This window comes from Manacus vitellinus, unplaced genomic scaffold (genome assembly GCF_001715985.3).
Source record: "Manacus vitellinus isolate BGI_N305 unplaced genomic scaffold, ASM171598v3 scaffold_14_pilon, whole genome shotgun sequence".
In the NCBI taxonomy this organism is placed as follows: domain Eukaryota; kingdom Metazoa; phylum Chordata; class Aves; order Passeriformes; family Pipridae; genus Manacus; species Manacus vitellinus.
In genome coordinates, this window is record NW_021939063.1 from 15,629,044 (window position 1) to 15,646,172 (window position 17,129).

The 17,129-nt window shown below is 41.7% G+C and overlaps 1 protein-coding gene across 8 annotated transcripts in view; it reads right to left on the reverse strand.

The window, feature by feature from the left end:
• Window positions 1–705: 705 nt before the first annotated feature.
• Window positions 706–17,129, reverse strand: part of PBRM1 (polybromo 1) — a 55,795-nt gene continuing 39,371 nt past the window's right edge. For 3 of the 8 annotated variants that reach the window (XM_008923288.4, XM_018068568.3, XM_008923297.3), the window contains 5 exons: window positions 16,012–16,213; window positions 8,186–8,341; window positions 5,805–5,875; window positions 4,195–4,411; window positions 706–3,874 (listed from right to left, as the gene is read on the reverse strand). In XM_008923288.4, the coding sequence (XP_008921536.2) occupies window positions 3,702–3,874; window positions 4,195–4,411; window positions 5,805–5,875; window positions 8,186–8,341; window positions 16,012–16,213 (819 nt within the window). In that variant the 3' untranslated portion in view covers window positions 706–3,701. Of the gene's footprint in view, window positions 3,875–4,194; window positions 4,412–5,804; window positions 5,876–8,185; window positions 8,342–12,069; window positions 12,229–13,056; window positions 13,113–16,011; window positions 16,214–17,129 lie in introns of those variants that run through there. The other 5 variants (XM_029958213.1, XM_029958215.1, XM_008923304.3 and 2 more) reach the window with 3 other exon arrangements.

The following is a 17,129-nucleotide window of genomic DNA, read 5'->3' on the forward strand; positions in this document are numbered from 1 at the left end:
ATCTTTAGTATCTCAGACTGAGCAAATGTGGAGGATGATTAGGATTAGTCTCCTCTGGGCAACTGCAACAGCAAATTTTGGAAGGGTGGAAGCTTCATGAAGCCAGCAGCCTGTGTGAGAGGCAGCATTTATCCCCCAGCTTGAAGACATGGATGCATGGTAATTAAATATAATGCTGTCTGTTCTGGTTTCTTTGTAATTTTTGTCAGACACACCATGAGAGGTTCCTATCACTTACTTTTTCGTGCAGTTTGTAGTATTAAAATTTCTTTGTTTCTAATTTAATTGTGTAAAAGATGCTTTTTCCATTATTGCTGATCTAATTTCCTCTATTAAACAGCTACATAGAAGACAGTCCTGAACCAAGGCAGCTTCCAGTATGAAATTAAGACTTGCTGTTTATTTTCAAAGCAGTTAATATGGGGGCATCTGGGACTGACTGAACCTCATCATCTCCACTCAGCTGGTTCCTAATGCATCACATCTTTTTCAAGGTTCAAGGTCCATGGCACAGCTCAATTTTCAACATCACTGTTCTTATCACCTACAGGCAGGTCTCACAATACACAGGACAACAGAAAAAGGGTATTTCACCCCCACACAAGCACACATGAACCAAGGACTTGATAAAATCTGGATCAGCAACAGCCAGAATTAATTGAAATAAAATCCCCACAGAAATCTTAATGAGACACTCAAACCTGGTTAATCCAAAACACTTTGCAAACTATTTTTATTCAAATTAAAAAGACTCAGGTAAACAAAGTGATGGTACATACATGTTATAAACCTGGTCAGCAGCTCAGCCTTCAGGAGTACAAGGTCTAATGAAAAGCCAAGCATGGATAAACCAGGTCTGAAAACATATGCTGAAAAAAAGTCACCAACATCAACGCTTTGAATTTTTACACAAACAGTAAATTTTCTAGTGGAAGGGAAGGACTGAGGAAGAGAACAAACAATTATTAGTCGTCTCCAACTGGTTTATGAAAATACCGGTCCTAGTTTAATCTATTTCCCACTCTCACAGAAGCCAACCATTGCCCACACATACTCTTATTTTAATATGAAAGTTTTGTTTACCCCAGTACAATGAACGGCAGTGAAAAACAGATGAGGGGTTCAAACACCCACAAAGAGAGAGAAAGAGACAGACAGACGTTGTCTTTCATTTTTTTTGTTTTTAAACCAGAGTGAGAAAAGTTTCTTTTGCTGGTTTTGAATTCTAGACTGTAGCCATTATATCCTAAATTCCACTGCAATCAACTGAAATGCCTCCAATAGAGAGAGATACGATTTTGAAATAAATAAGGCTTAAAATAATTGATCAGGGCCAGCCCAGTGGCTTAGTGGTAGTGCTCTGCACTGCCTTGTGGGAGGACCCAGGTTTTGTTTGCACTTCCAATCTCTTGCTCCCGGGCCAGGAAGAGCAGTGAAAGGAGGGATTCAGCTGCTCGGCAGGAGAGAGCCAGTGCTGCACGTCTGCTCATCACTGACCTTCAGATAAATTAAACATCTGAGTTATACAGGCTCCACAGGGAGTCCCATCCAGTCCTCAAAAGAAAATAAATAAAACAATAATTTAATTAAAATCCATCCCAGGTTCTTTGGTGTAATTTTTGTTAATGCTGAGAAGTAGGAGAATCTGGTGGTGTATTAGTACAATCCATGATAGTTCCAAATGCTCAAAAACTAGGATTTGCTGCCTGATTCGCTTCAACATCCCATCTTTGTGGCTAAAAACTGCAAAACCTATGGCAACTTAAACACATTTAAAAAATGATACTGTATGTATGGGGGTGGTCTAAGACTATTCAGCTTCTACTTTATTAAATAAAATTGGTCATTTACAAAGGCCAGTAAATATTTCTGTACCATGGGTGTGCTACTTGTAGAGTTCAAAACTGTCATTTCCCTCTGTGTTGTTTTGCTCCATTTCCTTCCTATCCATTGCACATCTGACCTAAACTGTCTTTAAGTGCCTATTTGTAATTACAAAGGGGGGTTTTTGTGCAATGACTGGAGGATTGCAATAGGAGAGGGAAAAGAATTGGCCAGTAAAATTAAATCATAGCTTATACTTGCAAGTGTCACTTCCCTCATCAGTATTAATTACATCAGGAAAACAAACCCCAAGATATCCAGTATTTGAAGAAAAAGTTAACCTTCTGCCAAATATACTGAAAGGAAAATGTTTTGTACTACTAGACTTTAAAGCCCATTTCCACATGATGAACAACTCTAGCAGTAAATGAAGTGTATCAATAAATCAGATCTTTTGGGCTGAGTTGCAGTGCCCACGTTCCTGCCACCTTTTTTTTATTTTCTCAAATCCAAAGAGCTTTCCCAGTTACTTAATGCAATCCAACAGTATTAATTCTTTTTATAAAATTAAATAAATGAAAAGATTTACCTTTAAAAAAATAACTTTGTAGTCCAAAAGGTTGGTTAGTTATGAGGACAGGTAAGTCTTTAGCAGAAGGCAGCCACAACATTGAAATTTGGCAAGAAGAGTCGATACCTACTTTACTTAGATTTAAAAAAAAAAAAAGAAAAAAACCCCAAACCCTCTGAAGGCTGCAATGCAAGTACTCTATTGCTCTATTTCTCCAACACACTTGGTATGCTGACCTTACACATACCATACCATACAGCAGTATTTCACTTTCAAGTTAATTTAAGCATCAAATTTCACTCCAAGTTGCATTGCAAAACTTTCATTAAGGTTAATGAATACACTTAAAGAAAGCATACAAAAACGTCTTACAATGCCCAATCAAGAACGGAATACGCGTCAATTTAAGAAAACATCACGTAACTTCACTAACAAAACAACTCAGCTTTTCTCCCCTAACTTACCCCCCAAGGCCTGAGCTGGTTCCAGGTTCTGTGCTGCCTCTCCCAGTGCAGCCAGAATCCCTCAGGGAAGGCGCTTCCCCGTCCCACTGCTCGGTGTCAGGGGCACCGCGGAACCCCCAGCGCAGGTCGTGGGAGATGAAACACTTCCCCTCTAAGGACATGCCAGCACAGGCATCCTGTTACTGATTTAGGATCACAATGGCTTTGGCTACACAGTTAAAACTGGACAGGACTGGACAACATGAGCAGTCAAGACACCCTTGTCCCATCCACACGAGCACTTCCATGGCTGCTGGGCCCACTCGGCCTCAGTGGTGACTTGAAATCCAATTTTCCTTAGTGCCAAAGCACCTCTTACCTTCAGCTTCCTTTAAGAGATCCTCCCTGTTCACATCCGAGCGAGAGTTCTGCTGGAAGTGGCAAGCACACACAAGCACAGGTACACACATTCTTCTAAGATGTAAACTATGACTAATTCACATTCCACTGTATCAATCTGTAAATACTTTGTTTTCCTTTTTTTGTTTTTATATAAAAACAATGGCATCAGATTCTCAGCAATAAAGTATAAGAAAGATGAATCCTTGACTACACTTAACCAATTATGAAATCGCCTTTCAAACAAAGGAAACAATATGCAAAAATCTGTGTATTTGATAAAGTCAACTTAATATAACAAAAAGTGAAATATGCTTATTAAAAGTGTCCTTATATAAAAATGGTCTTGCAATGTACAGTAAAATGCAATACAAATTATTGTTGGTTATCTCTTCCCACCCAGTAACTAACCCAGCTATTGTCCCACAGAGCTCCGTGGTGCCAGGAGGGCAGCCCTGCTGTGCCTACACGTGCTCGATGTTGTAGGCCTGGCGGATGTTGAGGGTGTCCCGCAGCATCAAGTCTCGCAGGCGCCACAAGGCATCGGCCATGGTGGTGTGAGCCCCTTTGCTCTTCAGCCAGTGGGAAGGGAGCCGGCTCTCCTGCTCCTTGGACAAGTGGACGTCTCGTCTTCGTGCTGGGAAGTCAAGAAATGGTTCTGTTATCCACTGGATTTGATACTCGCTACGGCTTTTCTAGAAAAAGGCAACTGACTCTGCAGCATAGCTTTTGCTCTTAGTGCTTGAGCCCATACAATGGATTCTTAGGTTTATACAACACCGATGGAATTAGCCTGTGGATGACATACATATTCTCAGTCTGCTGATTTGTCTTTAGGAATGTGTATATTTTATTAAGTAAACAGCAGATTTATTGAGCATTTTCCACAAAAGCAAAATTATTGGTCACAAAGAAGCGTGTTTTGGTGGGAACACTGCACTGTGTGCAAGGCCTTACCTGCCAGGGTCTGGTCCCACTTGCTGATGCTGTTGGACTCAGCACTAAGGCCCTCAATGTATTTCAGGTAGGCTTCGGAATGGAGGAGCCTCTGTGTCTTTGGTGGAGGGGAGACGAACATGGGGGTCGTGGGCTGCTGCATGACCGGCGGGGCCGCCGGGCTCTGCCCGGGGTACGGAGGGGGGGCCTGCTGGCCTGGGGGGCCAAGGATTCCTATCTGCAACGACAAAGCCATGGAGAGGTCACAGCTGGGGGCACTGCAGGGAACATCCTGATTTCAGGGTCATCCTCACACAGTGGAGTCTCAGATAAGGTGACGTGCAAAGGCCCAAGAAAATGTCCCTGGAGACGCCCACTTTGTGCATGGCAGTGACCCCCAGCCAGAGAGGGGAAGTGCAAACTGACCATATTCATATTGAACAGACTTTGTTCATATTTCTGATCTATGTAAACATACTCTGATTATCATCACCATTTCTTTTCTCTCCTAATAACCTTAACTTCATCTTTTGCCTCCTTTTTATTTCATTTCATGTTCTCTCCAATTTGATCAGAAACCATGTGGTCTGTGAAGTGCAGTGTTTAACTCTGAAATATCTAATCCAAACTGATGCTGATCCTTGGAAGACTGGGATACTTCCACAGAATCACTGTCAGGCAAAAATCCCAGGCAGAAAAAAAATCCCAGTCAGAGAGAAGAAGAATTCCCACCACTGTGGTTAAGTGGTAATACTGAGAACTCTTAGCACAGATATCCTGTGGTCTGGGATAACTCAGTGTCATGACATAAACACTTCACTACCTACTCTCTCAACTTCTGGTTTTCATGGACTCATAGAATGGTTTGGGTTGGAAGGGACATTAAAGATTATCTGGTTCCAACCCCCTGCCATGGGCAGGGACACCTTCCACTAGACCAGGTTGCTCAGAGCCCCATCCAGCCTGGCCTTGGACACTTCCAGGGATGGGGCATCCACAGCTTCTCTGGGCAGCCTCTGCCAGTGCCTCTGAATAACTAACTTAGCCAAAATCACATTTCCCTTTATCAGGGAAAAAAATAGTCAATAAATTTGGAACTGTGCTGAACAGTTCCCCTGTATTAATCACTGAGAAGGAACATCTGCTCATCACTGTTACCCAAATGAATAGATTCTGAACCGCCAATGAACGGCTGCTTCATCAGTTTGTGAAATATAGGAGCAAACAAATTTAAAACAAGTTTTTACCCACTGCTCAACAGCTCAGAAAGTGGACAGCACCTTCTGTGCATCACCAAAACATGCAAAGCCTAAATTACCAGCAGTTTAACACTGTGTGGAAATTACTTGATTTAGTTTAGTAGAAGGAAAGCAAAACAAAACATTGCCTTGATTATACTGTAGAAGTTACCTCATACCCAGACAAACCTCCTTAGTGTAATAACAACTCAACAATCAAACACAGACATACACTCAGAGTAAAATATTTACTGGTTTAAATACATCAGTGTGCATTTCATCTCTGTTCTCCCTGGGATACAGCCCAGGTGCATCCCTACGTGTCTTAACTGGGATTGTTCAAATGCTAACTCAGAGCCTTGGAGCCTCACAAATAATGCAGAAATGACTCACCTGCTGTCCAAATGGACTTGCTCCTGGTGCTGGAGTGCCTACCATGGGGGACACATTTTGGCCTATAACACCTATATTCCAAAATATAAAATAATTAGTCTTATTTCAGAGTAGTGACAAATACCTCTTTGGTCTTCTACAGTAAGAATTTATACTTTGATATCACTGCTCACAGTTATTTTAGGCAGATGTACAACATTCAAATACCCCCCCTCTCCCCTAGTAAAAAACTTCATAAGTTTCTGAATGAAAAAAACCCAAACTAGTGTGACAACTACCAAACACTGATAAGTGGCCTGCTGAATTACTTAAATTAGAGAAATGCAAAGCAAATAGTTTTTGCTTTTCAGGTTTTTCACGTTACTTAGCAATTGCCTGACTAAATCTTTTCATCTATAATATATGGCTTTGGCTTGACAGGATCTTCCTGTAATCCTTTAAGAAAGGAAACGCTGATCTGCTTAGCAATATTTAATATTTCCTTGTGTTCAGTTTTACAAAATAAGTTCACAGCAGGATAAAATGCAAGCCACTGCACAAATTCTGTTAAATCTCAGTGATATAAAACACAACTTGTAGGTTAAGCTTCAACAGTTTTACACATTTCTAGACTGATAAACATTTGAAATAAATGTAAAAAAAATAAAAGGTGTTTGTTTCTCTCAATCATATTGAGACTTTTCCCTACTGCACAGAGTGCAGCACACCCCTGTCTTACACACAAAAATGTACAGATCTACATGAGTCATGCAGTTCCTGATATCTTACATATAGATGCTTTGGTCTGAAAAAAATGAAAGTTATGTGTGCTGCTGCTTTTCTTTCTGCTTGTGCCACTTCTCATATTCGTTAATTAGAAAAGCTCCAAACTAACTGTGCTCTTCCTGATGGTTTCATTTACATTAATTAAATGCATGATTTCTGTATCAGTGATCGAAGGACATGCCACTGCATTTTGCACAATCAAGCATATTTCAAATGTATTTTCCATTTGATCACAGCCCCCATTTTAAATGTATCTGTACCAAGAGCACATCAGAAGTTGGGAAAAACATTGGTAACACAAGTTGTGGAATATGGCACAGACTGGAAGAGGTCTAGAGGAGGGCACCCTCACCCTCCCAGCATCTGAGCATGGAGTCACCCTTAGCCCACCCTGCCCAATTTAGCACTACTTCATGTGTGGTCCTCCATTCCCAGGCATTATGTTTTCCCTAATCCATATCCTCTCGGTTTTAAACACCATCCACACAGCCTGCTACAGTGGGAAAAAACCCTTCAGAGAGATGCATTGTCCTGGATTCACCTCCCACACAGTTGTAGTGGCTGATGTGTGCTAAATGTCAGGGAAGGCTCCCAGACCCAGCTGTTGTCCTGCTCCCTCTCCGTGACACGGTGGGGAATTATAACTCCAGCCAAGCTGTACATGTAATACTGATGGGTTTAAAAAATACCAAGCAAGCAAACAAACGGAAAAAAAACCCAACCCAAATAATTTGCATACAGATAAATGCCTTAACAGAGCTTCTGATAAATATAGTTGCAAGGGGATAGGGGGAGGCAAATGAGACCATTTTGTCCACAGCTCGTTTAACAGGTGAACATAGGGATGCACATGTTTTACACAGGCACATGAGTTATCAGAGGTAAAAGCTGAGAGAATCATCAGGAAACAGGATCAGAGGGCAGATAATATTTTTCCCCCATAATGAGGACATGTTAATGGCATTAACACCAGAAAAACGTTTGTTTCATTCAGCCTCACTTTTCATCAAAAGTGTGGCAAAAAAAATAGCACAGGTGTAGTAGAAATGCTCTCAAAAATCAATTTGAAATATGGCCACACAGAATACTGAATTCACATTGTCCCCACCTGTCTCTAGTCACTGTTCTGTCAGCAAGGTTTAATCTGAACAGTGTTTTACAATAACACATCGGTGCCCCGGTGGCCAAGGGGTCTTAGGTGACCAGGTTCATTTCAGTGCAGTTTGACATTAACACATGAGAGCAATACATTTAATTTGTAAGCCCCCTTTAGATAAGAAAAGAAGGAATGGAAGGATGCATTCAAATGACATAAGGGTGTGATAGGCCCATTCCAGCTTTTCACACTTCTGATAAACTCAAGCACAATCATCAAGTTTTTTTGGGCTGAAGCAAAACTCCTGCTGGAGCAGCCCCATGTTTCCCCAGTAACCTTTCCCAGAGGGTTCACTGGACATGCTGTTCTGCCAGCGTTGTGCACACACCTCATTTTCAGCAGTGTGTGCTGCAGCTGGACAAACCTGCCAAGACAAGCTGCAGAGAACTCCTGTAAGAACTGGTTAAACGGCAAGTACATGACAATGACATAAGGAGCAGAATGAGGATGAGGTTCTTACCGGGTGGTGGGATGCCTGGGATGCCTGGCATACCTGGCGGAAGTTGGTGGGGTGGGGGCACCCCTGGGTGAAGTGGCTGCATGCTGCCCATGCTAACAATGCCATCAACTGGGCCCTGCAAAGGTGGCAGCACCGGTGGATAGCCACTTATCATGCCTTGAAGGACACAACAAATTTCAAACATGCATCAATAACATGCAGTATGACCTACACAGTATGACATGCACTATCCACACACACGTACACACACACACACACACACACACACACAAAAAAGCACCTTTAGTACAGCAAGACCACACTACAATTAGTATCTTGCAAAAAAAAAAAAAAAAAAGAACACAAACTAAAAATTAAAAGAAAAAAAAAAAGTTGTAGATGTGCAACACTGATCTTCTGATGAATTAGTATTTAGTGTATTTGTATGTCCTCTCATGGGGCGACAAACGCTGAATACTCAGGTATGTTAACACAAGGAATAAATTCAGCCACAATTAAATGTTACTAACGCAAGCAGTTTTAATACAGCGGAAAGCTCTGCCATCTGCATACAGATTACAGACACAACACTGACTCGCCAGCTCTGTGGGCTGGCTCAGAGGCCACAAACACAAAAACCCCAGACGTTTTTCTGCAGTGCATGTGCAAAACTGGCACACAAAAGCCCTACAACATTCACGTACAGTGACTGGTGATTGTTGTTAAACCATCTCCAGTGTGAACTAAGACAGGAACACAAATCTGAAACCTGGGTGTGCTGGGCTGCAGTAACTTAAACTCATGGCACTGAGCTGAAGTAAAAGGACTTAAAAGGAGCACCTGCAGCCCTCACAGAATTTCACTGTCCGTGTTTTCAAGGGGTCTTTATAGGAAAATTAATGACACTGAGAAGACTGTCTCGTGCTGCTGCTCATAAATTTAGTTTTCGGTATGTGAGGGAGGATAATTTTTTTTTTCTGGTTTCGGCTCAGATTTGCTGCTATCCATGAGGTGAACCTACACAATATCACTGCTCTATGTTTGTTAGGCCCTGGAATGTGTGATTTAAACAGATGCATTGCCAGGTAAGCAAGGAAAGGGATTGGAAAGACAATGAAAAGATGACAGAGGACAGAAGCAGGTCTAGAGAGATGAGGTAAGTTTAGAAATGCAAATTTGCTGAGGATTCTATAGTCTGTTCCAAGAAACCACCCACTGAGTCTTTGCCACACTCCTTGTAACTCATAAAAGAAACTTTCAGAACAGGAATTCCTGGAATAAGACTGGCCAAAAACTCTCACCAGTTCTGACTGAGAACAAAGCTGTCACAAGCTCAGGGTTGAAACAGAACAAGCAGCTCCAAAATATAAACTAAATTTGTCACTTCCTCTGGAAGTTACAAAGCTGAGAAACCTTAAATCCCAAAAGCTTTACACCCTGGAGAAAACATCAAGAAAATAAAGAACTAATCACCCTCAAACCTTCATTTTCCCTAGGCTGACATGTTAAATATGCCTTAGGTACCTATTTCAAATATCTGTAACGTTGTCTATATCTGTTTATTAACATTGAAACCCATATTTCTAATGGAAAAAGTTGAAGAAAACCAACAAAAGCCTCCCTGGCATAAAGGGCTTTCACTGCCTGGTACTTCCAGTGCACTCTGAGCTGCAGACACATACCCAGTGCATTTACATGCACATTTAAAGCTTCAAAACAAACCAAAAAACCTCCAAGGAATCAAACCCATATTCATCCATCATGGAAGCTTATTCTACATTTCCAATTAAAATATTCAACAACTGCCTCTGCCAATGAAGTTGTCAGCAAACCTCCATGAGAAATCAGTTCTTGTAGCTCATTCCATGTAAGAGCAGCCACTCTCTTACCCCATGTATGAGTTACAAATTTTCATTTTAAACTAGTAAACATGGGCAAACTATTTCCAGCTCCCACAAGTGTGATTTATGTCTTTGAAATTACCTGTTCTCCCATTTTTTACTATAACAATGTAAGATTTAAGTAAACTTCTGTGGTACCTAAATTTACAAGACATTAAAGCGCTGTGTGCCAAGAGAAACACATCTCAGAAGGCATCCAGATATCTTGGACCTGTGGGCTATAAAGAAGTTCTGGGAACTTCTGTGATGGAGAAGTTCTCTGCACTAGAGAAAAGCAATCAAATGATGGAGGAGGATGTCAAAGAAGTCCCAACAGAACAAGATACTTCTAAGTAAGACTTGTGGAAATCAAAAGATGAAAGACTGTGTATTTCAAATGGGCCACAAAAATAGAAAAGAGTTTAAAAAGATCCACTCGACCATCTACTTTAAGGAAGTATTTCCCAGTGCCAAAGGGAAGAGACTTGAATGTGTAACTGCTTGAATAAGATGATGGTCTGAAATGCAGGTTTGCTCTTGAGGAGGCTGCTACAGGAAGTAAGGTGTGTAGTTTGCAGAATGCACATTTTTGGGAAAGTTTTAAGGAAGTGGTAATAGCAAGTATTACTGCCCATCAACACCTGCCTCTGAAAACTCAATGCCAAAAAACCCAAGAACCAAACCAAGAAAACATAACCACAAGAGGATGACATTTCTACATATTCTAGACTGAAGTAAGTTACTCACTAAAGAGATCAGCACTGGGGAACTCCTTTTTTTTTTTTTCTTTTTCTTATTATATGCACAGTACACACACACAAACATACACCAGCTGCAAACAGTTCAGAGGAAAATTATCAAGAACATAGTGGAAAAAAAGCCAAAAGAAAAATGCAAATCAGTGTAAATAAATGCTTTGTAACCTGGAGATCATGAACCAACTAAGGAATGTGCCTTCAGTTAAAACAACCATGCAGCCTATTTACTGAAAAGGGATTTAGAGACCATGATGAAAAACGCTTCAGGCTGTCAGCTCGAAATATGGCCACAGCCTGTGAGATGAGAAAGAAAAAGAAAAATGACAAAAGAATAATGGAATAATTGGAATGTCTTAAGGGAAAGTTAAAAAGACCCCCAAACTCAAACCAAAAAAACCCCCAAATACCCATTTTTACCTACTTGGCACTATTTTGACCTTGACTGAAGTGATTTATTTTAAATAGAAATTGGGGAAGGGAAACAACCTATCAGGTCACACCTAATTAATTTTCTCACCCATGTATGGCTGATTTCCACACAAGAATCTTCGGTGGACTACATTGTCTTCAGATCTGATCCTGAAAATACTTACTCCGAGCATACTCCCTATGAAATCAAGCCGGATTACAACTGGTAACGAGCACAACACCCAGCAACAGGGACCTCGTGGAAGAGTTCTCCAAGCCCAGTTCTATTCTGAAAAATAACCTGATAAAACCGGCAATGTTGGCATTTTGTCTTTGTTTCTGCAACAACGGCTCTAGATCCTGGTCTGCTCTGCTTACCAGTGCCTAACAGGCAATTCTGTGAAGCTTTTGCTTGGATTCAAAAATCTGAGTTACATTCTGCTGGCCTCTCAACCTTCCTGCCAGGAAAACCCCCAGTAATTCCCCCTCCTGCTTTACCACTGCCACAGATGCTGCATGCACTAGAAGACTACCCGGCTCGCGGCCCTCCTGGGCCAAACGGGAGCTCTGCGGAGCGGAGCGAATAAACACGGCTGCACACCAACAGAACGGGACCACTGCACGAGGGGGACCCTGCTTCCCTGCATCCTCCACAGGCCACTCACTCCTGGAGCAAGTACCACTGGATACCAGGCTACCCCTGCACTAGGTATGCTCGTTATGAAGAAAGACAGAAGAGTTTCGAGCTTTTTTTTTTTGTTCTTCCGCAAGAACAACGTGACCCAAGAGAGTGTTCAGAGTTATGAAGGGGGTTGATAAAGTGGATGAGGAAAAAATGGTCATAGCTCCTACGTTTTACCTGCAACGGGTGTCAACTGCTGATTGAGCATTCCCATTGGTGTTGGTGGCGGCACCACCCCCATAAGAGCCCCGACAGGAGTGCCTGCCCGGGGGGAGGAATTCTGCTGCTGTGCTGCTCGCTCTCTCTCCTGCTGCTCAGCAACTTTAGCTGCCCGCTCTGTAAAAGTATTTTAGATTTTCAGTTCTGTTTTGTAACCCAGAATTTCAAAATATTTATCTGTTCATTAAAAAAAAAAAGGACTAGTCAAAACACTGGCATAGTTTAGTCAAATATAAAAGTAGAACAGATGAATCTTTTCTACACAGCATTATGATTTGATTTCATGTGGCTGCAGCTAAGACTTTTAGAGAACCTTTCATGAAAAATATTCCACAAAGTTTTATCTCTTTCTAAAAAAAAAAATAAAAAAATAATTAAAATAAATAATAAAATGAAAATTTAAAAAAAAAAGTTAAAAGAACAAATTTGATGATAATAACACCAGTGTTACCAACATGAAGCAGCAGTCCAGCACTAGGCTCGGTCCGCACTAGGAGAACATGGCAAAACATTCCCTGTTTTGACACCACTGGCTCAGCCCAACCAGCTGCAGCCAAGGCCAGCAGCTCTCACACAGATCTGCCACCAGCTGCTGTGGGAGTTGAGGCACCATGTCTGCCAGACATGCCCTGAAGAACGATGCAAACAGCAGACAGCAGTGCCAGCCAGTGGCCCGTTTATTTCTGGGCTCCCCATATATTTTACTACTGATCCAGTTGAAAGGTGGTGGCAAAATGGGGGAGCATTTGTAAAGTTTCCCTAGTGTAGATTGGTCCTTAGAGTTTGGAACATAACAAGCAGCAGTTTGATAAACCAAAAATATTTTTCTGTGCCTCTTTCTGTCATTTTCCCCATTTGGTCCCCTTTGAGCTATTTTTTTTTTGGCTGAAGATGTCTAACTCACATTGTGCTGCTCACTGGAGGTCATGTGTGTCCTTTGTACGGTGAATCTGGTCATTATCTCAATCAAGTTTCTCACTGTGACTGCAAGAACAAAAGATCTACTGCAGGGTAATCTGACCAGAGGACAATTTGATATTAAGGGAAGGGCAAAGGGTCACGGGAAGAAGAAAGAAAAAAAAAAAACAAAACCCAAGCCAACAAAAAAAGGAGATATACTGAATGCCCACTCCAGGTGCTTTGGGGACATGCAAGTTCCTGATTTGTTTACTCTGAACGTTGTGTCTGTCTGGCACAATGAGGAACAACAACCAAGGATAATGGACGCAGGGAACAGCTCCAGCACTTTTTAACAACAGTGAAGGCAGGGCTACATGTTCTCTTGCAGTTGGTGAAAGATGGAAACTGCCACTAAAACAGCAATCAAGGTCCTCTGTCAAACGAAGGCTAAGAAGAAGTTCATCAAGGAGATTAAGTTATGCATCCTGCCAATGTTACTCACTTTCTCTAGTACATGAACATCTACCACCCATTTGCCTCCTCTAGAACCTGCTTGTGCAGCTTCTAGCACTACTTCCATACACTCCAAGACCAGTTTCATTTCCAAAGGCATTTCCCTCCCTCTTTCCACTTCTGTCGTTTCAGGGAGAGATGACGACGCAGAGAAACCCCTACATTTACTGCAGGCAACTTAGATGTGATTGAGCACAAAATACACAAGAGGTTTAAAGGTAGATCCTGAAGTAGAACAATGAGACAATCCTCTCCAGAGCGGAGAAAGTGTTTGGGGAAAAGATGAAGCAGTTGTTCTGACTCTCACCTACTCCTGGCCAGCCAAAAAAAAATGGTCAGACAAAAGTAAAAGTTCTGGAGACACTCTGATGAATGAGAAATTACAGCTTTATCAGACTTCAGAGTGCTCAGGTTTGAAGAAGGACCTGCCCTAGGACAGCACTTAAATTTCACCTTGCCCTGAATGACATGGAACTAACAGATGGAACAACATTGCCAAAGGGAACTGGAGGAGGTGTCTGAAAGATCGGCCTGGAGCATTCACCTTAACACTCAATACTAAACCCAAATCACTTAGGCCAGGACTTGACATCATTCAAACATTTCCAACACATCTCAAGAGAGTGCTCTGAACAGAGTTTTTCCTTAAAACAGGCCTTTCTCTCACTCCCATGCATTATTGTCTTTTACTTTATTTAGCCATGCAGGCACTTCTACTGCTAATAAAATGAACTAGTACCCTGCACATAACACCAAATGAAATTTTCATGGGACAAAATGGATCCAGAAAATGGAAAGGCACTTTTTCACTGAGGTGTCAAACCATGCCTACTCCCTGCTCCCTGGTGCATGTCCACACCAGAGAGCATGTGAACTTTGACTCGTCACAATGGAAGGAGTGAAGTTTCTCTCCTTCCACACATGGTAAGCAAACACAGCCTGGATGCTTTGTTACCCCATCCCAATGCCTCAAAACCAAACAAAAGTAAGTCTAGCTCTGGGCAGACACCAAGCCAGGGAAACTGCAGCTCAAAACCCAAAAGCTTTGGAAAATTTTAATTGAGAAGGAAGATTAAAATGGAAGCACATAGACAATCATTAACACAGTGGACAAACAGTGTCTTCCTGCAGAAGTGCCCAGGCTGCTCTAAGTGAGGAAGCAGTGACATGCCAGCCATCCTACTGCTTAAGGAGCTTAAGGCTGCAAGGAGGGATCTGCCAATAAAAAGACACCATGTGCACCTAGAAGGGTGTAAAAGGAAATGACTACAGAAAAAAGTAAGGCCCCAGTACTTCCAGAAAGAAAGAGCATTACCATTTCCCTTCACAGCATGTGGAAAGAAAACTTGCACACAGTAAAGGGTGCTGTGCTACCCTCCAGAACTGCAAAGAGGTGCTACAGAAAATTCAGGAAGGACTGAGGTGGCTGAGAGGGGACAGTGACAGCATGCAAGCTTCCAGCCTGAAGATCAAAGCTGCCTTTAAGTTATGAGTATGCAGAAAACCTACAAAATCTCAAAGAGTTACAACTTAATAGGGCCATAACTTTCCAGGGTGTTGAAATGTTCCTATCCAAAGTAGCATTTTCTTCCAATAAAACTGCATCAATACAATAGTTAATATTGTTAATATAGGGTAGACACAGTATTAACTGGGAGATAACTATGGATGTTAAGCCAATGTATTTGGCTTGGAAAGGGCCTGCTGTTAAACTCTATTTTATTCTAGTCAAGTTGAAACACAATGACCACTGTCAGAAGGGAGGGAAGGAATGGAAGGAAAGGAGGGCAGGAAGCAAAGGAGGGAAGAGAAGAAAGGAAAGCGGGGAGGGAAGGAAAGGAGGGAAGGAATTGAGGAAAATAAGGGAGGAGAGGGACAAAAGATCAGTCTGAAATATCTCATGACTATGAAATATTCCTAGGCTTACTTCAGGATATGAAATATCTCAACAAAATCAGTTACAACAGTTGATTAATACTGTGACTGAACAATAGGTCATATTTACAGCATAATAACAGATTTGTATCCTTGATTTCACACTACCAAAGCCTCTCAGGACTCTAAGTACTGCGAATAATGAACTTTTTCCCGTTCCACTGTAAGTCTCTCTTACCTGCTGCTACAGCTCTCAAGAGCTTCTTGTCCAAAATTCCCCCTGGTCCTTGTTTAAGGAAACTTTCACAAAACATTTTTCCAACTGACTTCCAGCTCAGGGGCTTCATGTCCCTAATTTGCCCCCATTCTCTTGGTCTCTGTTAATTTGGTTATTTGTGGCAAAGACACATTATCAGCTGGGCTCTACATAACTTAAACATGCTCTTTCCTCCTCTTCAGTCACCTCTCCACATGAACTTCTCTTTAAGGTGAGTCCAGAACACAAACATAAACACTTGCTTTCATTAAACCTGTCACCTGAACAACAGTAACGAACGTGCTGAGAAAGTAAAAAAAGGCAGAAAAGAGTTTAGGATCTCAGGTTTTATTTACCTTCATATTCCGCTTTCTTTGTTGCTTCCAAGTTTCTCCATTCAGTTCCTACAAGCCTGCTGAGCTCTCCAAAGGAGTAGTCTGGGTGCTGAGCTTTAATCACAGCTCTCATCTCGCTGCTAAATAAGATGTACCCACTCATGTTGATCTTCCTTTTGGATCCCTCCTTCTTGGTGCCGCCCTTAACAGACTTGGGAGTGGACTGTGAGAAAAAGCAGTTATGACCACAAGAGTACAAGAGAGAAGGCCAGAAGAGAACAAAGGTAATTGTTTTATGTCACAGATTTCATCCATTTTGCTGTTCAGAGGCGTTGCCAACACAAGGTAAAACATTTTATTTGCCATTGCATATTTTAGGAAAGTGCTTCCCCACTTCCTCCTTGGCCTCTGCAATCCCTGCTCTCCCTGGTTCCATCTTATAAATGTTCCTTAATTTTCCTGCCAGACTTTCCTTTCTCTCAAGTGTTTACCTCTCATTACATCATTACATAAAGAGCCATTTCTCCCTGAAAAACCCAGAGCCCAGCTTTGCTGATCACCATTTACCTACACAACAGGTTCACATCATATTCTTATATTGATGGGTAACAAAAATAATGCTCCTTTGCTTTTCCCACCATAGATGTTCCTGGTGAGAGCTCTTTGATGTTTTCAGCCCTCAAAAAAATTAACCTACTCTGACAACCACTGAGATACCACAGGTGGAACCCCCTTTTTGAAGGCTCTTTCCACCTTTATTTGTCACAGGAGACCATAATTCACCCACAATCTGACTGATAAGGCCCATAAACATATCATCGTATCAAAACCCCTCAGAAGGCCTTTCTCATACCCCAAATATACAAATCTGTCACATCTTGAAAAGTGTAATTGTTTCCAAACATCTGGTGGGGGAAAAAAAATTAAAAAAAAATATACTCAACTGTTTTCTTCCTCTCCTGAAATTGTGACCATGTTACTACTCCTACCTGTCACTTTGTCCCCACACTTCAACTCTTCTCTCAGCCAAAAACAAAGTTTCAAAGTGATACCAAGATGCTTAACAAGTCTTGCTCATCAATTTAAGCCAGGCACTGGATAAACTGAGGCCCACTTGTGTGTGATTCCAAACTTCACTG